The sequence below is a fragment of the Protopterus annectens genome, chromosome 8.part0, assembly GCF_019279795.1.
Source record: "Protopterus annectens isolate FY-2018-M chromosome 8.part0, PAN1.0, whole genome shotgun sequence".
Lineage (NCBI taxonomy): Eukaryota > Metazoa > Chordata > Ceratodontiformes > Protopteridae > Protopterus > Protopterus annectens.
Genome location: NC_056741.1, coordinates 1,532,404,383 through 1,532,429,419, shown reverse-complemented (window position 1 = coordinate 1,532,429,419; position 25,037 = coordinate 1,532,404,383). Strand labels below are relative to the sequence as shown.

General features: G+C 40.2%; 1 protein-coding gene across 6 annotated transcripts in view; it reads right to left on the bottom strand.

Moving 5' to 3' along the window:
- The window catches only part of FLI1 (Fli-1 proto-oncogene, ETS transcription factor), a 695,335-nt gene that overhangs the window by 564,164 nt on the left and 106,134 nt on the right, over positions 1-25,037 (bottom strand). Inside the window, exon 1 of one of the 6 annotated variants that reach the window (XM_044081113.1) lies at positions 5,486-5,877. The exons of 2 other annotated variants lie outside the window; for them this stretch is intronic. Coding sequence is in view for 2 of the 4 variants with exons in the window: in XM_044081109.1 (XP_043937044.1) it covers positions 3,678-3,695 (18 nt within the window). In the remaining 2 variants the exon portion in view is untranslated. Of the gene's footprint in view, positions 1-3,677; positions 3,871-5,384; positions 5,878-25,037 lie in introns of those variants that run through there. 3 more of the 6 variants (XM_044081112.1, XM_044081110.1, XM_044081109.1) reach the window with 3 other exon arrangements.

Here is a 25,037-nt window from a genome sequence, read left to right as displayed (position 1 = left end):
CCATACTAGATTATATTTAGGTTACAGAACTAAAAACGTTTTGCTTACATCTGATGCAAAACAGGAAGGTATGCGTAGCTTAAAGTGATAGTACTCCGATGACCTGAGCTACCTATGAATGAGCTGGAAGGACAGCTACATTGCTAAGAATGGGAGAGTACTACATGGCACTATTATATCGTACATAATTTAGGCATTACACAAAAATGATGCGCCTCTGTATTTTAACATGCATATGACCCTCACTTATATTGTTTAAGAACATCTAAACTATGCAATAACTGGCAGAAACAAAGGAGCACCACGAGACGCATGAGAGCGTGCGCCGCGCTCACACACACGCACACACACACGCACACACACAAGATAGCCATATGAGTGCAGCATAACCACCTGTGTTTATCTCCCACAGATGTTGACAATTATTTTATGTTTTCCAAGGATGCCTGATCTTCCGTCATATTAAGCTTTCATCTTTGCAGCACTAATTTCTATCAGCTACTGTCCTCTCCTTCCAAGCAACCCAAATGTTCCAAAACAGCATTTCCTTCAGTCTTTGAAAATGTGCTGACCATATGACGAAACAAAAAACACCAAAGCAAACTGCTAGTGAGCAGTGAACCAGAGAGCTACCATATAGATTTTAAATATGGTTTAAAATATATAGTGTGTCTGCCCGTTGCATAGATTCTGTGTGTGTGTGTGTGTGTGTGTGTGTGTGTGTGTGTGTGTGTGTGTGTGTGTGAGTGTGTGTGTGTGCGTGTATGAATGTGCAATTTTGAGCTGCTGCATAATGCATTAATTATTGTGTGTTCTGTCTATCTAGGCAGCATCAACAACAGCGATAAATGAACAGCCTTTAAATCGATCAGGTGTTGCAATGACCACTTACGCTTTCAATGTACTCATTAGATAAAACTGCTTAAAAAATATCCAGACGAGACAAACAGCATAACTTGCGTGAAACAAAACATGTGGGTACCTATAGCGACATGCATGTTAATGCTTTTCTTTAATTTAACGTTTCCATTCTGAAGTGTTTCTAGTTGTAATCTCCAAGAAGCAGCATTTCCTGCCTTATTCTAAGAAGTAACCGAAATAAGGTTAAGTAAAATTAAAGCAGAGTCACTGTGTGGTGTCAAACACTGTTTATAAACAAGCGCAAGCGTGTGTGTTGGTGGGGGAGTTGTGGTCAGCCACCTGGCAACATACTGGTTTTCTTCTATTTAAGTAAATGACTGTTCATTTCTAAGCAGGGAAACATACAAAGTAATGCAAAGACCGAGGTGGATTATTTCTAAAGTGATAACAAAAAATATGAACAAAGGAATCACATTAGTTTGTGTTACAGGAAATGTATTCCATGATTCTTAAAATTAAAGCTCTCATAGTAAATCCTTAACAGAAATAACATTTTCCCTGCGCCATGCGAAGACACTTAAGTTTTTTTAAGAAATGATATTTCTTACAGTTTTCATTGAAAATAAATAGTTGCATATCTCTCAACTGTCCCTGATTTTTGAAACTGATTTTAGCTCTGTCCCTCTTAATCCCTCCCAACACTGCTGACATTTGCAGACCTGGATGGTGTTGAGTTACACTTAATAAATAATGACAATAATTAGCGTTATAGAGTTATTTTACTTAAGAAAATGTATATTAATTTACATTATCTTATTCTATTAACATTTCAAGTTAACGATATTAATATTTTAAAAAAGTGTCCCTGGTTGTTTTTGTATTTTCCTTGGTTTTGCTGAGATCTGCCTGTGTTTAGTTGAGAACTATGAATATTGGGATATTTAATACTTAAGCACATTTAAATTCTGAAAATATCAGGTACATCTTAATGCTTCCGCTGTTTATTTATTGGAAAAAATAAACTTCGACTGCTCTCTGTTTTCCCGCTAATTCTAGATATTTTGTAACTTCTAAGGACACTCCAAGCAAGAATATTTCCATTGGGGGGTTACTTAACTGTGGGCAACATAAAGTCGCCATGCCCTGCAGACTTCTGGTATCAGTTGCTTCACACTTGAAACGTGTTAAGGAATTTAAAAAAAAACACTTCATCTGCCAGGAAAAGGTGCAGCGACCCCCATTGCTACATCGGAAAGCGGAAGCAGGGCAGGTACCGTTACGCGTTTAATGCCATCTACAAGGATAGGTGTGGATTAAGGCAATGGGCTAGACAGGTGTCGCTTTAGAAATACAAGTTAACCCCCCCCCCCCACGCACACACAGTTAGATGTTCAGATTGGGTCAGCCATGTATTACTGCTGGTGGTAGGGTTACCACCTGTCCCACTTTGCGAGGGACAGTCCCTCTCTGGGCAGTTATGTCCTGCAAAAAAATTTTAAAAATGGCAACTGTCCTGAAATATTAGGGCAAAATGATTTCCTATATTATATGTAATAGCTGCATAAAACAGTTATTCTGCATCTGAAACACCTAAATGTTATAAGAAACAGAATAAGCAACTGAAATGCTACAAGAATAAACTTTTATTTAGGCAAAAAAGTGAAGTCCTGTCTCTTGTATTGGCCGTGGGTATGTTTTGGTCTGCAAAATCTGATGTTTGCACCACAATTTTCCCACTTTGGCCATCTGAAAAGGTGGCAACCCTAGCTGGTGGTACTTTGGAGAAGGTAGAACTGGGACGATCGGGACCACTACAAGAAGAGAAGAAATCTCAGCTGAGCCTGCTGTTACAAGACGTGACACTGGGCATAGGCGCTTTGGAGGCATTAGTTTTATACTCTGTCCAGTGGTAATTAAGGGATGAAACCCACAGACCAGAATCAAACCCACTGACATTGCCACAGTCCCAAACTAGTCTATACTAAAGAAAGGAATTGGAAAACGGGGGGGGGGGGGCTCTACCTTCCTTTTTCCGTTCCAGAGAGCAACAGGTTCTCTTCCCGTGCGTGCCTTCTTAGGAAATGGGAGTGGGGGCTTAACCTGGCAAAACTAAGATATGAAAACTAAACCCTGAGAACCAACATAAGGTGAACGTAGAATCAGAAGCACAGAAAACAGAACTAGGGCACAGTCTGGATAATGTACCCCATACATGGGCCAATGTACCAACCAGAAAAGAAAACTGTCACCATTAGGAGATTAACCTACAAGGCTGACAGTGGGCCCAGGAGCAACAAGAGCGAAATCGGGAGCACCCACAGTAAACAGGACAACAAGGCAGCGTGGAGACGGAGAAACTGATGTTAGGAGATTGTACGTGAGTTATAGCCTGCTAATAGATGTGGAGGGGGTTGTCCTGGGTCCCACCCTTATCTGTCCTCTTATCGATAGGGTTACCACCTGTCCCACTTTGCGAGGGACAGTCCCTCTTTGGGCGGTTGTGTCCTGACCAAAAATATTAAAAATGACAAATGTCCTGAGTTTGTAGGACATACGTATGTCCCATATTTTATGTAATAGTTGCACAAAATAGTTATTTCTGTATCTAAAATACCTAAATATTACAAGAAAGAGGATAAGCAACTAAACTGCTACAAGAATAAGCTTTTATTAGGCAAAGAAGTAACGTTCTATCCTTTGTACTGACCGTGGGTATGTGTCGGCCTGTAAAATCTGATGTGTGTCCCGAAAATGTCCCACTATGGCCATTTGAAAAGGTGGCAATCCTACTTATCGATAAATAAAACTTATCTTACCTTGATGGTTTCGTCCATGGGGGCAATTCTCGGCAGCAAATACCCGCTCTATTCCACACATGTCCCGAACCCCAGCTATGTCAAATTTCTCGAGTTTAGAAAGGAAGGCAGGTAAATCATTCCTTAGTTTTTGGCTACGAACTCAAGCAAAAAGTCCAGGACAGAAGAACCGGATGAGTGTTTTTTCTGACAAAATTTGGGAAGTGAAGTCACTGTCGGCCCCCTTTTGAGGAGGAAGCCCTTGTCTGTCATGCACAGTCCGGCCCTCCTTTAGCATCACACGACTCTTTTTTTAAGACAGGATATTCTGTCCCATCGAGATAACATCCACATAAACAATAGCATTTAACTATTATCATTTTGCACTTAAAACAACAGAAGAATTTACGTGATGAGGAAAACACCCTTTCTGCCTTTTAGCTTGTTTATTGCTTCTTGGTTACTTGTGCTACAGATGGCTGCAACCTGTTTGATCGTCAGAGCTATTCTCAGCTCTCATCAGACACGTGTTTATTATCTGACATTCCAAATACTATTTATGCAGTTATTATTTTAATCAAGAATCAGCCGCAAGATTAGAGGTTCGAGAACCCTTTACAGCCAATATATGGGTCAGAGAGAGCGCATGTTATAGTCTGAACTGAGTAAAATGTAAACATGCAGCAGATATACTAGGCAGTTGGCTGTATAAATCGGCTACTTGTGTAACACACTTGCTTGTTGTAACCGTATTTGCCTTTTGGCCCGAGTCGTGACAGAAAAGGGTCTTCGGACTAGTAAACCCACCGGGATAAAAAGATTAAATAATGTACAGCAAGAGAAGTGGTATAACTGTCAAAAATTGCCAACAATTTATAACTACAAGACAAACGGATTGAAAAACGAGAGGGAAACGGATTAAAGGGGGCGTGCAAGCTAAAAAAGGTTAGACTACGGCGCAGCTGTGAACAGAACCTCAGATCCATGTTTTATAACTGCATATAATGTACAGAAACACACACTTCTACTCAGAGATATATTTAGTCTTTACCATTTTACCGTCTATTTAGTGAAGCGGCGAGACTTACAGATATGCACCTTCAGAAAAAAATGAAGGTGTGTTCCTGAAGGCCATCCCTGTATTAATTACGAAGTGCACTATAGCATCCTGTTTACCCGGTGTGTGTGTGTTTAACAATATAATCAGTTAACAATAATCAAATCTTCCTTAGAAGCAACCTCACTGCGACAGTAATTTTTCATTAAAAATGGGCATGCCGGTATTTATCAGGCACACTCCTTCAGAGCGCCTCTGCTGTGATGCCATGGGGCAAAACCACTAATTATATTCTTTGGGAATATAGTGCTATTTAAGGCAACGCGTACGGCTATTAAGGTACAGGTTCAAGAGGAAGTCAACCGATGCCATTAATTCCAGTCACATCAAGACAAGACATAGTACTTGGTGTTAACTGAAGTCTTCCTAAACTTTTCTTAAGTGGAACAGTATGAAGATTTTTTTTTCAATATGTTGATTTTTTTTTATTGGAAATATAAGTATGCACAGACCGACGTTTTGACCCTCCAAGCTTTATACTATAAGGACCTTTACAGGGCATTTAGAAATGCTATATAAACAGCTGTTCTGCTACAGAATCATTATAATGCATACCTAATGAATAGGAATTAAAATAACAACTAAACGAAAACAAAAACACAAAATCTTACAAACCACATAGGCGGGCACTGTCCTCGGTTAAAGTCCTTTTGCAATAACTTTTTCAGTTACAGGTAAGCGATTGTCCAAATCCAGAAATGCACATTATCACCTTAAAAGCAATCGAAGCGGAGTAACCAGAATTGCTTCACCGAATTTGATGAACCCTTCTCCATCTGGAGTGATGCATACTGTCGTTGATAACCGAGTCCACGCTCTTCTTTCAGCTTGTAAGTCCCCCCAAATCCACAACTTAATCCAAATTAACAAGCTTGTTGAAAGTGAAGTACCTCCAGCGCCATGGACTGCAAAACCCTCGAATTATTCGCGTGCTTCTCCCAGAAAATTGCTGGTAAATGGGACAGAGTCAGCAGCTCCCTCCCTCCTCCACTTCCTCCACCTCCTTCGTTTGCTTTTTTTTTTCTTTTTCGAAATTAGCCTCATCAATTCAGCACCAAACTGGACTGAATATGCTAGACACAGAGCCAGCCGCCAGTCACTGAACGTGACCAGACCAGACCGGAGACCTAGCTTCAGTCTAGGACTGGGACCTACGCTAGCGACTCGGGAGCGCATTCGCCCCCACTTCAAATCATTCCCCTCCCCTCACTGTCTGCCCCAGCCCCCACCCCTAGTCCAAAAGTCTGCACACAGCTCCCCTGAGACGTCCACATCTGGATGTTGCCTTATGGGGTCAGGGCCCTCTCGCCTGGGGCCACAACATTGGACTCTAATTAAGAATAAACCAGAAAATGATTAACCCCTTGCTGTCCCCACCCCCATTCCCACATGGCAACATTTACGGTGCAGGTCTGTAAAAGCACAAGAGTAACTTTGAAAAGGAAAAGCAATATACATGGTGATACATCCGTAAAACTCGTACTTGTTCATTATCACATACTAACATTAAAGTTGTGCAAAAGATATAAGCGAAAGACAGCTGCTAAATCAAGGCAGACTGATCTCACGAACAACTTTGACAAAAACATTTTAAGAAACGTTACGTTACGCAGTTAGAGAAAATACTGCAACAGTATGCTCTTTTTATGTTACCTGTTACATTAACCACATAAACCAATTGTAAGTATAGGTACCAGACCTTACTTATTTTTCCAGAAGTTACGTTTTGTACGTATTTGAGCTTCACTGAGTGGCTATGGCAGTTCATTTTACCAGGAAACTTTATTATTATTATTAGTAGTAGTAGCAGTAGTAGTATTCCTAACAGAGTAAAAACATAGAATGAGTCTTGTCTCTTATTGATGTTCATGTTTTCTTTGCCAGAGCAGGATCCTCTAATTTTTTGAAGTTTTTCATACCTCTCAACTGTACATATTTTTGTAGAATGTCCAGATTTTTTACTCATATTTTGGTCCCGTTTTCATAAAATTGTGTTTTTTGGAAAATTAGTAGCAAATCATTAAAGATTAACGTTAGAAAATAATGACAGACATTTGAGTTTCAGACTTCATACCCTCCAGAAAATTCATACTAGCACAAAACCTGTTATTCTATCAACTTTCTAAGTTTGTAAGAGGAACATTTAAAAAAAAAATAGTCTCTACTTTTGGGCCTTTGTCCCACTTTTATATATGGCTTTGTCCAGATTTCTTGCTCTAAGAGGTTGAGAAGTATGCCTCTGCTGAGGACCACAACACTCCCATACGTCTCAACTTCTTAGATCAAAAAATCTGGACAAAGCCACAACTAATAGGGGACAGGCGCCGAAAATAGGGACATTTTCTAAATATTGATCTCACAAACTTATAAAGTTGATAGAATAGCAGCTTTTGCATTGGCATGAATTTTCTGAAGGATATAAAGTCTGAAACTCAAATCCCTGCCATTATTTTCTGACTTCAGTCCTCATTGATTTGCCAGAAAATCACACTGTTATGAGAAACAGACCAAAAATATGATGCAAAACGCTGAACATTCTGTGAAAATCTGGACAGTTGAGAGCTTTAACCCCCACCCCTTTACAACTAATTGGTCTATGAAATGTTGTTTTTGTTTACAAAAAAGGAAACTTAACACCAGAAATTTGAACTGCATGAATCACCAGTGTATTACTCTCTCGGAGGCAGGAAGAATTTAAGAAAAGTATTACGTCCTAGTTTACACATTAACATTAAAAAAAGTGCATATTAAAATATTACAGTGATTGTGCTCGTGAAAGTCATCCCAATATGTTCACTATTAACTCGTTAAACTTGTACACCACACATGTGTATCTAAAAAGAGAAAAAAAATATGCTAATTATCTTACAAACTCACTTTTTTATTGTTACTACCTCTCCCTCCCTGATTGTTCTCCACCTCTGTTTGTGTCACCTAAATGTTATTCACATTTTCTCTTCTTTTTCTGCTCTCACCCCTTTTTTACTTTTTGCTGTAATTCTACTAAATTTTCTTGGGCATTGTCTCCCATCTCGCCTTGTTATCTTCTCACCCCATAACCTCTTATCATTCTACTACCCCCAGCTCTGTTTCCAGTTTGTCTCATTGTGACTCCTAGTTACCCCCCCTGCTTCCTCTTCTTATTTCATTCCTCATGTTGCATCCCCTTCCTTAGCTCCCTTTTGCTGAGTTTTTCAGCCTGATGTCCCATCCTATCCAGCCTCATTTCTTGAAGCATTCCTCTCCACTTCATTTTCCTACCCCCTCCCTCTTCATAAAGTGCTGTGGATTATCCACTTCCTGATGTCTGATGATGAATACTCTTCTTAGCTTTAGATCCTCCTGTATGGATTTGATCATACACTACAGTTTGCTAAAGGCTGATATTTTTGTATATCCTGCATACCTTATTTATTCTGACTCTGTCTTGATTGGCTGAGGCTTTCATGGCTGCTCACTCAACCTACGTACAATGTATAAATTAGCATAATATGTATTATCTCATATGTATCTTATACAGTTTTGTTTTTTGTTATGATAATTTGTACAGTTTCTCCATAGCCCTTCACTGAAAATATTAGGAACCTAGTGGTTTTACGTTTTTCTGCAAAAATGCTGAACAATGACAGTTAACTCGATGAGGGTGCAACTCATCAAGTTAAAAGTGGTTACTATTCAACCTGCTAAATAAAAATGTCTCCAGGTGTGTTTTCAGACAAACAACCTCCCTTGCACCTCACCTATGTGCGAGTGTGTGTGTGTGTGTGTTTGTGTGTGTGTGTGTGTGTATGTGTGTGTGTGTGTGTGTGTGTGTGTGTGTGTGTGTGTGTGTGTGTGTGTGTATGGGTAAGCCCTCTAACACACAAAATTATATATCAAATCCACCATGGCTCAAGAAATAGGGAGAGATTTCCTAAAAGTGCAACACAGAACAACAATTGCCTTAGTATCTTTCCAAAATACCATTAACCTGCATGACAATAATAATCCTTTGGATTCTACCACATTTCTTAATCTCTCAAAGCATTGACAAAGTATCTCATTCTAAACTACTGCCTAAGCGCACTACTCTCACCTTCTCTAATAATGCTGTCAAATGATTCCATAGCTACCTAAGTAACAGAGTACAATGTGTCATGTGTCACTCATCATGTGCTTCTTTGCTCTGTATTAACACAGGTGTCCTCAAGGCTCTATACTGGGCCGATTGCTGTTCAATATATCTGTCAATGATCTACATTCCACTTCTGGCTCCTCTCACTTATTCAGTATTCAGAGGACTCCACCCTTATTTGCTACTCCTCACCCATTAGTGAACTGCAAGCCAAAACCCCGGAATCCTACTCCTTAATAGAACTCTAGCTAAAACAACATGCTCTAATATTCACTGCTAAAAAGATAAAGTCGTACTTGTCTTACCTGGATCCAGTCCAGTCACACATATTCATTTTTCCATTTTTTCCATTATCTCTTTCACCAATATTATACTGGACACTGCCACAAATATCAGACTCCTTGTAGTTACCTGGATTATAAATTAAAAATTGGCATCCACATATCTAATGTCATTTAAAAAATCATTACAAATCTGTATGCCTTCTACAGAATCAAAACCTGTCACTCAGAACAAGCACAAAAGGCCAAAGCCAATGTATGTTTCCTTCTCAGTCCATTAAATGCTGCCTAAATCTACAGCAACATTCATACTACTCAACAACAAAAATTTGAGCAATGTTATTGCAAAATACCAAAATTTGCCTCAAATCTGTCTGGTAGAGTTCACTACTGCACTGCTCTACATAAAAAAGACAGCTAGATGGAATTTTCCAGCTATCTTCAACACAGCCAACTGAATACAGCCCACTCTATTCTGCATCAACCATCCAAATGTCTTTCTCTAATCACTCTGATGAAATGGTATTATCTCACAAAAGAGCTCTGCTCTAAAGATAAATACATTGCCTACCAGGACATGGCCTCAAATGTATGCGGCAGCCTTATATTCATGCCATGTGGCCAAACAATGGAAACAGTTGACATCTGCCCTCAGACAACCTCGGACTCAAAACATTTTAAAGGAAAAATATCAACACTCATTTCTTTAAAGTCCAAAGTCTGGCCATGTTCTTCCTCTTCTGGTTAATCAGTTGTCTTCCCCCTGCCCCTACCTTTCATTCTCTCATACAGCTCAGTTTCTCCTCTCATCAATAACTTTTGAATTTTGCTCTTTTGATAATTGTGGATGTGAATCTTTAACCTCTTCTTTTTTGTAACCTTGATTATGCAGTTTAACAATGAAATACCCCCCATCCCACCCATGTGTACACTCAGTCTTCTAATGTTTTTCACATTTTAGTATTTCAGGATCTCAGTCAAAATTTAACTCTTGTTCACTTTCTGTTTTTGTAATACTGTTGCCACTGGTCTATGACTGCCTACTGCTACCTGTCACACACACACACACACACACACACACACACACACACACACACACACACACACACACACACACACACACACACACACACAGACCCAGATATTTAGACTATGTTGAATCTGTAATCACTATGCCTTCAAATAATTCTTCTACTCACAAAGTGTCTGCTATAACCTCTGCATGTTTTTCTTTAACTAAATACATATTTAGAGCTTTTCTTCCTAGACCACCCCTGAAAAGATGTCTTGGATGACCCAGTTGGATCTTTCCAGTAAACAAATGCAAATAAATAAATAAAAACAAAGGCATCATTGCCACTGCAAAGTTATGAAACCTCAGCAGAAGAAAAGACTGATGGGAGTTCAACATCAGAGAGCATAATCTGATGAGTAGTGGAGTTCTCCTGAATCTAGAACGCTGCGAATTGTGGAGAGTCAGGTTTTGGACTGTGTACTGGAAAAATTGAGATACTCTAAAGAAATTGAAATTTTTCATAAGTTTAATACTTACTTTATAATTTTGTTATAAGGTGGCATCTATGATATGTCAGTAATGCTACAAGTAGCACACTTGCCTTTTGGTGCAGAATGATATAGGTTCAGTTTCCACACTTGGTAGATGGATTGCCGACCCTACAATGCAGTGCACCTTAAGGGAAAGGCAGCACTCCTATGTCCTTTGGTTGAGACATTAAACTGAGGTCCCAACTGCTTGAGTAGGTGGTAACTCACGAGGATGTAAAAGATCCCATAGCATGCCAAATTTTCCCTAGTAGTAAAAATATTTCTTGAGTCTCCTCTGAAAAGAGGCCACTAGCCTAGTGGGAATAATTGGTCAACAAAGGAAAAATGTGTGTGTTTGTGTGTGTGTGTGTGTGTGTGTGTGTGTGTGTGTGTGTGTGTGTGTATAGGTGTACCATCATAATGTCGGCAGGCACATCGCTGAAATAACTTCCACGAACTCCAAACTGCAACTCCTCAAAACCACGAATGCTGACCGATATTCCGAATCACAAAATCTTGCCCCCTTTGAAACCCATGGTAGCACTTGTTTCAGGTATGGAGCAGTTGGAAATGTCGACATTTGCTGTTTTCTTTGACTTTCTAACATGTCGGTGGTATGGAATTCACAGAAACTGTTTGACCATGTGCACTTTGGGGATATACCTGCCAACATGATGATGGTAAACCATATATATATATATATATATATATATATATATATATATATATATATATATATATATATGTGTGCGAGTGTGTGTGTGTGTGTGTGTGTGTGTGTGTGTGTGTGTGTGTGTGTGTGTGTGTGTGTGTGTGTGTGTGTGTGTGTGTGTGTGTGTGTGTGTGTGTGAGGGGGGGGGGTCTAGTTCAGTTTACCAAATTAACATATGACCGAAACTGAAAAGGAGAGGACATTGAAACTTCAAGAACAACAAATGTTCACAAAAGCTAAACTTACAGGCTGGAAACAAACACATTCAATCCATTACAGGAGAAAGAGACATATGTCCCTTTAACCTACACTGGGATTTACAGCAACGTCTGCGATAATCTTTCCAGTGAAATGATGAATGTGGTGTTCTATTTATCTTCACAACACGTTTTTGCAGGGGTTCAAGCCCCCTTCACCTCACCCCCTGCAAATTATATATACCAACTGCGAGATGCCAGTACAGTGAAGAAAAGGGTGAATTTCCAATCCTCATTGCACCACAATCTCTATTCAAAAGCTACAAGGTTCCAAAAACATTTGTGTGTAACATCTGCAGCTGTTTTTTTAAATAATTGTTATTGAATTTTGTAATTACAGATGAAACAAACTATTTAACAATAAGAATATAAATAACTATATACAGTATCCATAACAGATATACTTTTGATATTACATTCACATTTTATCTAACAGTTTTTTAAGTTTCAACCAGGACAGTTGCTTATGTGTCATTCTTGAAGTTATAGTCAATAATTCTCTGTTACAATTTTGGCCAAAGATAAAAATTCCACAAATTGTATAGCTTTTTTGTTTTTCAATTTAAAAGTAATGATTTTTCAAGCTATTGTAAGGAGGGACCAGAGGATGTGCACTTGTGTATCTGGAATGGACTGTGGTATTGGAGCATTAAATTGCAACTGTTTTTTCAGTGTCTTGAGTTTCGGGTTTGTGAATGTGTGAATGTTCGCTGTTGTGCCATTTCGGTATTATTGTCTGCTTGCTTTCAATTTCGGTCATATGTTAATTCCATAAGCTGTTAGGGACCCATATTGTGTATTTATAGGTTTGTCTGTACGATAATGTCACCCAATCTCAACACGAGCTCCACCCTTGGGCTACTACACCAACACCGTGTGGGTATTGAAGGCCCACTCCCACACTTAATATTTTATTGTAATCCTGTTAGAATTACAGAGCTGGGGGTCAGGTAAATCCAGCTAATGATTCTCTTTTAGAATTATTTACAACACCTTTAGTGTTTAAAACAAGATGTTTATGGCTAAGAGTCCTAAGGTTACAACTGTACAGAACAGAACCGTGTAACACCAGAGGAAGCAGTGGCGGCCAGTCATAAAACTGATTCCAACAGCATATTAACAGGTGACAATGCTGGCCATAAGTATGTTTTGCATTTCACTAAATAGATGCAGATAGTTTTACAAGTATGTTGGTTACTGTAGGCATTGCTTCCACCACAGCCAAGCCCGATGTTTTCAGATGGAGCCCCTTTTTTTTCGGTCTCTGAATGGGGCTACAAGTACCCAGTGGCAAACATTCTACTTTTTGCAGCAAGTAGAGATAAATATTGTTATTATTCCATGATGTCACGTGATATATCATTATTAGTTATTCACGTGCTATTTTACAATATTTTCTGGATAATTGTAGAGTCATTGTGTTAAACCCACACTCCATATACTTGTTCAAGCCAGTTTTACACTATGCTGCATTCTCTTCAAATACTCAAAGCCGGACCCTTCTATGGATATGGGAGATTTCGAAAGGCAAAGCATATTCACAACCAACGCGATGGGCAGGACTTCACTTTTGACAAAATAAAAGCTCAGTCTTGGACAGTTGAGTTCTTACTATTGTTTCATGCAATATTAAGTTGTTTCAGAAGCAAAATAATTGTTTTTATGCAGTTGTTAAAGGGAACTCATGAACTTATATTTGATCTTAAAATATCAGGACATCTGTTATTGTTGATGTTTAAAGGACACAAATGCCCAAATAGGGGCTGCCCTGTGCACAGATGGACAAGTGGAACCCTTAACTGCTTGTACCTCCAGAAATACCTATTGACTTGTGTAGTGTTTAGTTCAGTTCCATGGTTGCTCTCAAGGTCACCTGATTGGAATGACAATATTTTCAGCAGTGCAGGGTACAAGCAGCTATGACCATTACATATGTGGATGCCTTACTGAATTCGACAGTTAGTAGGTGTTCTCATTAAAGTAGTACAAAGTTCACCAGTGTTTACAGAAAACTTCACTTGAAGGCATCTCCTGTGGTAATCTTATTTTGTGTTTCCAATGGGGAAAAACATCCCACAATATCCTTTCTTACAGTCATTGTATCTTAAACTTAAAATTCAATCGAATTTTTGTGTAGGACCAAGCATTAGTGGACAGTCATATCCTGGAAGCATACTCATCAACTGTTCCCTGATTTTGCAGAACATCCCCGGATTTGCCTCATACTTTCTGCCTGGTGCCTTGGGATTTTTCCTCTCTGGTAAATCACTGACGGTTACAGTTCCTTTAATACTGTAGCACATTGGAATTTTACATTTCTTATTGATCTAGGGTTACCACCTGTTCCACTTTGTGAGAGACAGTCCCTCTTTAGGCAGTTGTGTCCTGACAAAAAAATTGTAAAAATGACAAATGTCCTGAGATTTTAGGACAAAATTATTTCCTATATTTTATGTAATAGTTACATAAACCAGTTATTCTGTATATAAAATACCTAAATGTTATAAGAAACAGAATAAGCAACTAAAATGCTACAAGAATAAGCTTTTATTTAGGCAAAAAAGTTAAGTTCTATCCTTTGTACTGACCGTGGGTATGTGTCGGCCTGTAAAATCAGATGTTTGTACCAAAAATGTCCCACTTTGGCCATTTGAAAAGGTGGCAACCCTATATTGATCAGAGAATACACGTTGAAGTAAAACAAGTGAATTAGAGTAATATTTAAAACGCTTCCCCGACCATACACCTGAGCTGTATCTTATTATGAGGAATAGTTTGTGGAGTCTGCATGTCCTCCCCGCGGTTGAGTGGCGTTCGAAAGACATGCGTAAATGGGCGTACCTCCGTTGAAGGTTGGGCGTCGAGCTGGCACCTCGGCACCGTAAAAATCAGCTGCCAAGCATTCGAGGACCGGAGTTCCGCTGTGGCGACCCCTAACCGGGAAAAGCCGAAAGAAGAACAAAAAGTCCTCATTCGACTTAAAGATGCCATAGTACACAGTGTCTTCTCATCGAAATAATCTGCCACACGTTCATTGTTAAGAATGTACTTAATACATGTGCATGGCATATCCTACTGAATAATATTAAGTCACCAAAGGAACATTTTGTGAGTAGGAATAAATAATTATCGACTATGCTTCGAGCTTCCAGTTGATGTTGATATTGTTTTGTAGAAGTTTCACATTTTGTGAGGTAGTGTTCCAAATGGGGGCTGTGGAAGGCTGAGAGATATGCCACTGAGTTTGGGCCTTTGCCCCCCCCCCCCCATTAATTTCGGCTTTGTCCCCGAGTCTTGAATAAAGAAGTTGAGCATTAGTTCGGGTAACTCCGCAATGAAACCATTATTTCTGGTGAACATTAATGTGCTGTAGGTGGTAAAGGTAATACGTGGTGGGCGAGAATCTCATCTCTTTTGGTTACAGGGACAACAATGAGTGCAGTAATAATGTCGGGGGGGGGGGGATGTTAAGTTGCACAGTCCATTTCAATTTGGTCATGTTTAGAAGTAAATGCTGGCTGAAGCCACAAAAAGCACGTTTGTCTCTCTCAAGTACACGCGAAAAGTGCAGGTAGAAAGGCGCGACATTTATAATAAGATACAAATAAAGGGATATACTGGATAAATGTACCTCTCGACGTCTCTGATGTTTACATTGTTATCTGTTCGTCAAAAAAATTGTGATTTTTCTGGCAAATCGTTGAGGCCTGAAGTCAATTAAATAACGGCAAGCATTTGAATTTCAGATTTACTGTCCTTAAGAAAATAGCCGCTAATGCAAAACCTGTTCTTGTAGCGATTTTCCAAGTTTATATTTTTCGGCCGTTGCCCCCATTATTTTTGCCTTTGTCCAGACTTCTGATTGCTATGGACGTCCCAAACGTTAGCTCATTTTTTATTCTTTTCTCTGCGCCGCCCAAAATCAGTGACTCTTTCCAAAAAGGAAGTGGATTAGCGACACCAAATAGTGACAGTTGTTGAAGCTACAGATTTCCTTTATATCAGAAAAGGCACGCTAGTTTAAATCAGTTGTACTGCTGTTTTGTAAAAAAGTGGTCCTGATATGAGAATTTTACTACAAAATAGTTTTGTCTTGCCTCGATTTCTGAGCGCTACAAAGACTTATATCAACATGTTAGTTATACTTAGGCATCTTACCACCTAATGCTATTGTTTGTGATGCTATTAGACCTAAAGCACTTTGGTTTGGTGTTTCTAAGACTGATTTAGTATAACGCAATGCGATTTCTTCATTCATTGATAAAAAATAATCCATTTTCATATAGGACACGAACACAGTATTAGGTGGTTGTTTCTCTGAACTTTACATTGTAATTGTGATATTCAGTGTACAGGCAGGTAAACAAGGACATTCCAAACACTGTGCAAACTGCACATATTCCCAAGGGGCAGCTTGGAAGAAGTATCCATTAACATTAGCACATGTAGTTTTTGAGGCTATGAGCTGTTAATGAGATTTTTCTTGTGATCCATGGTTTCATTCACTTAACCCTCATTTGCCTACTGTGTTACCATGAGCAAGTCACTTAGATAGGGCTTTGTAAAAATCAAACTAGGCCTCTCCATGGTCTGCTGCCCAGAATGCCTAGTATCTACCTAAGCAAATGAAGGTTGAGTGAATAAGTGATACTACACAGTAATATACATAGTAATATAGTTATCTATAATAACACCACAAATTATAGCATTAGCTCACAAGATATAAGTATGAGCAACATGCTGATACATGCCATCATCGTAGCAGTTACTCTGAAGAATATAGACATCTGTGCCATTACTAAGACATACTTTAAATCCAAATAATGTACTCCTGCAGTGCAAGGCGACCATGAGCAGATAGGGACAAAAGGAGGAGGTGTGTCTATCTATATTTACAACAATTATATATCTAGGCTGGTTAAGCAGGAGGATGTCCTGGAATTTATCCACATACAAATCACCGTAGACAAGATATCTTACCATATACTAGCAAGCTATAGGTCACCCCCAATATCCCTAGAATCTCATAGCTCATACCTAGACTTAGGAGGCATTCACCATTAAACCAAATACCTTATTCATGAGAGACTTTAACTACCCCTTTATATAGTAGGAAACAACATACACTGCCTCAGATTCACAGGCACAATTATTCCTGGACCATATTAACACAAACACCCTTGACCAGATAGTGCACACACCTGTCAGAAATTCAAACATATTTGGTACTCACCAATACGTATGGCAGAGCACTGCACTCCTGTGCCACTTCCCTATTGAGGATGGACCACAATGCTGACTCTCTGGAAATAAAAATCTACTTGGTAACTCCAGAAAACCCTGTAACAGATAGGCACTATTACAAAGCAGACCACATCCTATTAAGTGATAATTTGTCTATGGTGATTTGGCCAGCTTCGAGAGAAAAATTGCACAGGACACTAAGGATAATCACAAGGCTTTCTTTAGTTATGTTAGGAACCTGGGTGGTAATTCCCAGATATGCTCAGAATTAGTCCAAAATGACAAGAAATACACTGAACCCACAGACATTGCCAACATCCTAGCTGACAGGTTCAGCGCAAACCCCCCACCAAAAGGGCAAATATCTATCCCAGCAGAGTGCTGCCCCCCTGACATCTCAGATGCTCAGGTAAGAGCCGCCCTCTCCAAAGCAAAAAACACAGCATCAATGGGACCAGGCGATGTCCTGGGCTGCGTCCTACATGAACTCCAAGAAGAGCTAAACCCAAACATAAAACTACTGTTCAATCTCAGCCTTACTACAGGATATGTGCCCAAAGAGTGGCGTACAGCAACAGTGGTCCCTCTCCATAAAGGTTGTGCCTCAACGGATCCTGGAAACTATCGCCCCATAAGCCTGACTAGCTTGGTCTGCAAAGCTATGGAAAGGATCATCATGGACCTCATAAATAAAGATATTGGGGACCTACAGACACTGGATCCTACCCAGTTTGGCTTTGTTAAGGACAGATCCTGCCTCTTAAACCTGGTTGATTTCTTTGAAACAGTCACCAAGGCCATTGATGAGGGGAAGGTGGTCCACACAGCCTACCTGGACCTCGCAAAGCCTTCGATACAATACCCCACTCGGGCATTATAGATAAGCTCACCAGCTTAAATATAAACCCCTATGTCACTAGATGGATTGCAAACTGGCTCAAGGACAGAACCTACATGGTTAGAATTGCTGGAGCCATGTCAGACTTCAAACCAGTTACAAGTGGTGTCCCACAAGGCTCAGTCCTGGGACCTCTCTTGTTCGGTATATATTTCTCGGAGGTACAGGCCAACACGGAAGGACTGTGGCTGACCAAGTTCGCAGATGACTGCAAACTGGGCCATAATCGACTCTCCAGCCGACACAAGCATCCTCCAAAAGGGCCTCATAGAAACAGACAACTGGTGCCAGAGCCATGGCCTCAAGCTAAATGCCAAAAAGTGTATAGTCATCCCCTTTGGCAAAAACAAAGTGCCCACAAATTACCACATAGGTGGCAATCCATTAAGTACAGAAGAAGTAATTAGGGACCTGGGAACCCAAGTTGATAGCAATCTCTCATTTGACAACCACGTGGCCAAAGTGGTTAGAAAAACATTTTATATAGCCCACCTAATCATGAAGGGATTCACATCTAGATCAGGGGAGGTCATCATGCCTCTTTACTCATCCTTCATCAGGCCCATAATTGAGTACAATGCCCCTTTTGGGATGTACCTTACCAGATACCTGCAGCAACTGGAAAGACCCCAAAAGTACCTCACCAAGAGGATCAAAGGGCTCAAACAGATGCCATATGCTGCCGGTTAAAGAAACTCCAGCTCTACTCAGTGGCATACCGCCTGTTCAGAGGCGATCTGTGCCTGACTTATAAAGCCATGTCCTACCCGGAATTAATGGACATGCTGCACCACAGAAAATCCAAATCCCATCGAGCTACGTGCTCGAGAGACTTGAACCTCAGCACTGAAATAAATAGGACATGCTGGAGGGACAGATTCATAACCCAGAGGCTCCCTTCACTCTGGAATAAAATCCCAGTCCAGGTTAGGCAGAGTCCCTCATTGACTCTCTTCAAGAGGAATCTTGATGAGTGGATGGGAGATCGTAGGTTTACCCCAGGTATCACTTCTGTGTCACTGTTAGACAGAGGCACAGTATACTAACCTCAAAAAAGGGCATAGTAAAATAAATTTAAAATGGGTGGCGAAAGCCAAACACATTCTGGCTAGGCTTATAAATGCCCTAGGGCAGATAGCCTAGTATGAACCTATGAACCTATGAACCTATGAAAATTCAGTGCTTCTCCCAACCCCGAGTTCTCAGCAATCTTTGTGGAATTCTTCAAAGAGTCCCTGTACAACCATGTAAATGGCTGTATAGAGTCTAATGTACCTACCAGAAGTAATATTGGCAACATCCTGGCAGACAGGTTCATGCAAAATTTACCCCCCACCCCACCCCCAAAGGTCCCATCTCCATACTGGAAGATTGCAAAGCCTCTGTAATCACGGATGCACAAGTAAAGACTGCACTCTCCAAAGCCAAGAACACAGCATCCATGGGACCAGAGAACATCCCAGGCTGTGTTCTGCATGAACTACAGAATGAACTGGTACCCCACCTGAGTACCATGTTCAACCATAGCCTTACTTCAGGCTTTGTGCATATGGAATTGCACACAGTGATGGTTATTCCACTCCACAAAGGGGGTGCCACTACTGACCCTGGGAACTACCGCCCCATAAGCCTGATGAGCCCAGTCTGCAAGGACATGGAATGCATCATCCTGGGGATTAAAAACAAAGACATAAGCAACCTCCAAACTCTGGACCTCACTCAGTTTGAGTTTGTTAATGGTAAATCATACCACCTAAACCTGATTGATTTCTTTGAAGCAGTCACCAGAGCTGTAGACGAGGGTAAGGTGGTGCACACAGCCTATCTTGACCTCGCCAAGGCTTTCATCACCATCCCCCACTCTGGTATTATAGATAAACTCACTGGACTGGACATAAATCCCTATGTCACAAGATGGGTGGCCAACTGGCTCACTGACAGAAATCACACAGTGAAAGTAGCCTACTCCAAATCCGACTTCAGACCAGTGACAACCGGAGTACCATAGGGTTCGGTCCTGGGTCATCTCCTGTTCGGTATCTACTTCTAAGAAGTCCAGGCTAATACAGCTGGTCTCTGGCTAACAAAGTTTGCAGATGACTGCAAACTAGGAGTCATAATAGACTCGCCTAAGGATATGGACATTCTACAAACAAGCCTTACAGAGACTGATGCTTGGTGTCAAAGACATGGCCTAAAGCTCAATGCCAAGAAGTCCATTGTCACCCCCTTTGGAAAAAACACCACACCCATGAACTACCACATAGGGAGTAGCCTACTAAACACTGAAAGTGTGATGAGACCTTGGGACACAGGTGGACAGTAGTCTCTCCTTTGATAATCACGTTGCCACAGTAGTCAGGAAATCCTTCTACATGGCACACCTCATCACAAAGGGGTTCTCCTCCAGAAAAAGAGAGGTTGTATTTCCTCTCTACTCATCCCTCATCAGACCCATTATAGAGTACAACACCCCATTTGGCATGTACTTCGCAAGACATCTACAGCAACTAGAAAGGCCACAGAAATACCTCACTAAGAGGATTAAACAGATGCCAAATGCAGACAGTCTCAAAAAACTCCAGCTCTACTCTGTCGCATATCTCCTACTCCGAGACAACCTCTGCCTAACATACAAAGCCATGTCTAACCCAGATCAGATGGACATGCTACACTTAAAGAAATCCCAATCCCTCCAGGCCACATGCTCCAGGGATGTAAACCTTGTCACTACAATAAACAGGACATGCTAAAGGGATAGATTCCTGTCCCGGAGACTTCCCATGCTCTGGAACAGACTACCCATTCATGTCAAGCAATGCTCCTCATTAGCCCTCTTTAAGAGAAATCTTGACAATTGGATAGGAAACAGAAAATTCACCCTGGGGATCACTTCTGTGGCTCTGCTTGACAGGGGCACAGGAAAATAATTTTCTTGGGTGGTGAAAGCCAGGGAACCTCTTTTGGCTAGGCTTACATAGGCCCTAGGGCAAATAGCCTAATACTTACCTATGAACCTATGAACTTAAGCCGTAAACAAACTCTAAACACAAACTACACTGGTGGAATCCTAACCTTGAAAGGGTATATTAAAAAAAAAGAAAAAAGTCAAGGCTAAAATCAGGAAGAGCAGCTCCCATAATGATAGGAGCTGTCTTAGTAAACTGAACAGGAAACTGTTTAAGTCTAAGAAGGCCAATTACAAGGTCAAGATAGCTTCACAAGCTAAGGACAACCACGTCTTATACAGCTATGTCCAAAAACTCAAAGGCAGCAGGCAGCAGTGTGTCGAACTGGTGGTCAGTGGAGCCACCTTTACTGCGCAGAACAACATACTGATTTTACTGGCTGACAAATTGATCTCAAACTTCAACCCCCACACCCCTCTGCCTTCCTTAAATAAAATACCTAATAGCATAACCCCCAAATATTAATAGGGATCAGGTCCTGGAGGTGGTCACTTAGGCCAAAAACACAGCCTCAGTGTGTCCAGAAATATCCTAGGATGCCTCCTAAATAGCGTGAAACATGACCTATCAGTAGCACTTGGTCACCTTTCAACCATGGCCTCAAAACAGGCTTTGTACCATGAGAATGGAGGGCTGCAACAGTTATCCCACTTCACAATGGTGGACCATCAACCAACCATGGAAACTACAGACCCATTAATGTCTAATATCAAAAGTCATGGAATGAATTATGGATATGATCAACAAAGACATAGGCAACCATTAGACACTGGACTCCACCCAGTTTGAGTTTGTCAAGTGAAGGTCATGCCTACTAAACCTGGTGGACTTGTTTGAGAAGGTCACCAAGGCAATGAATGAGAGAAAAATGGTGTATAATGCCTACCTGGAACTGGCTAAAGCATTCAATGCACTACACCACTCAGGTATGTTTGATAAACATACCAAAATGGGCATAAATCCCTACACAATTTGATGGATTGCCAGCTGGCTCACAGACAGGATGCAGGAAGTTAGTATTGGTGAAACCACTTCCACTAAGGGACCAGTCACCAGCAGGATAATTCAGGGCTCTGTGCTGTGACTTGCTTCTATTTGTCATCTACTTCTAGGAAGTAAAGGCTAATGTGGCAGGCCATTCTCTGACCATGTTCACAGATTACTGCAAATCTGGAGCTATCATATATTCCTCCCATGACACAAACATCTTACAAGTGGGTTTAATACAGAAAAATGACTAGTGCCAAAGCCACAGATTAAAACTCAATGACAAGAAATGCATTATAGTACCTTTTGAGAAAACTGCCACACTGGCTAATTACTCTATTGATAAGACACCCCTAAGAGTTGACCTGGTAGTCAGGGATCTGAGAACATATGTAAACTGTAATGTGACTTTTGACCAACATGTGGCCAAGGTAGTATGAAAGAATTCTATATCACCTACCTTATAAATAAGGGCATGGTAAGAAAGTCATAGTGACACTTTATTCAACCCTTATCATACCTATCATTGTGTATAATACCCTTTCAGCATATACCTGACCAGATGTGCAACAGCTGGAACAACCACAAAGGTCCCACACCAGGAGAATCCAGGGAATAAACATATTGTCCTATAGGGATCCTTAAAGCCCTATCTATACACAGGTTACAGAGAGGCGATCTATGCCTGGCATGCAATGAATCCTTCGATCCATCTCTGATGGACCTTTTGCACATTCGCAAAATGAACAGCATCAGGACCACTCGATCTAAGGATTTCAATTTTGCTTGTGATATAAACAAAACATGTTGGCGAGACAGATATGTATCTCACAAGATCCCCATGCTATAGAACAGGCTCCGCATCCATGTGAAGCAGACCCATTCCTAACCCTATTTAAGCATAACCTTGGCCAACGGATGGGAAATTGGAAATTCACCCCAGGTCTGGCCCTCACATCTCTGATAGACAGAGGCAGAAACTAATTATGCCCAAACTGCCATACCCCCAACACACACACACACACACACACACACACACACATCCTCCAGAAGCTTCCTAGCTATAGCTAACATACCCCCCTCCTAATAAACACTCATGATACATAGGGACACAATTGTGTTGGGTTGCATGACTAGACTTACAAAGGCCCTGGTGTTTACAAGCCAAGTATAAACCTACGAATCCTTGAACCTTTTGCACAATGAGCTAAGGAGTCGCTCTGTTATCGCGTGCTTGAAGTGAATACAGAGCACTCCCTTATTTCAAGTTCAGCATCTTTGCTCATAAGATAAAACAACAGTCTTATAATTATTTTAAAACTGCTGGTGCTTTTTTGATTTGCTTTTGTTTATCAGTGTATTTGTTGCTGACTGACAGTGGAAGACAACAGACACTGACACCTGTTTTCAAGGGTTATCTGGATACTAGATCATACCCTACTAATCTGTATTACCGGGTCCACGCTAAATTCTACACATTCAGTTTGTGGATATCTTAATGTTGGCACTGCTATGATATTATATGCTTTCTCCAGTTTACATATCTGATTTTGCAAACTGTTGTTCTGTATATCCCTCCTCTTTTTTTTTTTTTTTTTTTTTTTTAAAGGTTGTGAATTACAGCCTGCGAATAATGATAATCGTTATAGACACTGACTTCTTTTATTTCAGAAAACGCTAATTTATGTTTTCCAATTATGTTACCTTTCTAAGACAGTAGTACCGATGTTAAAAACGTGTCCCTCCCTGATTTGGATCTATTGCCCTTGATTATTGTTGGCTTTACCCCTGACTGTAGCGGTAAGAGGTTGAAAGATGAATCACCAGACAGTTGTCCTCTTACTGTTTATTGTCAAGCACAGGAATTAGAATGTGGCAGAAAAGGCGCAGCAAAATTACAATTTCCAGACAAACTGCTCTTGAGAATTTGGTAATTATAAGATATTAATTCATTATTTAAAAATGGATTATTTGCACCATTTGTAGCAATGACAAAATTTTGTTCCAGTGTCCTAATACTTACAAACTGAGTAAGGGTTTCCATAATTATCTGAACGTGTTAGATTTTGACTCATATTTTTGCCTTTTCCCTCCTAAAATTGTTTTGATTTTCTCATAAATCACTGAGGATTACGGTTAGTCAATAATAATATACACTTGAGTTTCATACTTCATTTTTCAGAAAAATGTTTGTCGCAAAACTCATTGCTCTAGATTAATATTTGCAAATCGTCCCTGGTTTGGGGACCTTTGTCGTCATCGTTATGTCTGTCTTTGGACACAATTCTTAAGAAAAGAATTACAGTTGATATGCCAGTGTTCCGCTTCAAACAGGTCTCAAACTCTTATCACAAGAATTCTGGACAAAGCCAAAACTAATGGTAGGTAAAGGACCAAAAATAAAGGACATTTTAAGTACTGCTCCTATAAACTTAGTTGCTAGAAAAAACACGTTTTGCATTGCCGCCATACCTGTCAACCGTACAGATTTTTGGAGAATATCCAGATTTTTCCTCATATTTTTGGTCCGTTTTTCATAAAATTGTGGTTTTCTGGTAAATTAGTGACAAATCATTGAAGACTGAAGTTAGAAAATAATGGCAGACATTTGAGTTTCAGACTTCATATCCTTCAGAAAAATTCATGCTAATGCAAAACCTGTTATTCCATCAACTTTCTAAGTTTTTAAGCGCTATATATAAAATTGTCCCTATTTTGGGGGCTTTGTCCAACTTTTATTAATGTCTTTGTACAGATTTTGTTTTGCTCTAAGAGGGTGAGAAGTATTACTGGCGCGCATGCATGATACTAAGTGTAAAATTCAATGCAGCCTTCAATGAGTTGCCAAATAAAAAAGACCTCACGTAAACACGAAAAGATCAAAAATATGAAACAACAATCTGAACATTCTGCGAAATTCTGGACAGTTGAGAGGTATATGATCTAAAGGGTAAGTATCTCCCCCTCTCTTACATTTTTATGCAACTTGGAATGCAGTTTTGTTATTTAATACGACAAATTCAGTAAAAGCATAATAGGTTTCACTCCAATGAAGCGCGAGCACTCACCCCCCTACAAATAAACCAACAAACACACACAATGCACAAATATATTATTCTTCTCAGTGACCCATATGCAGCCATGTCTTGCATACGCTTCATAAGCAGCGGTGTTTTAAAATCAGACTGTATCTGTGCCCTGCTCATCAATTAAAGCAAATTGTTCAAGAGGTGCTTGATAGGTAGACGCTGCATTTT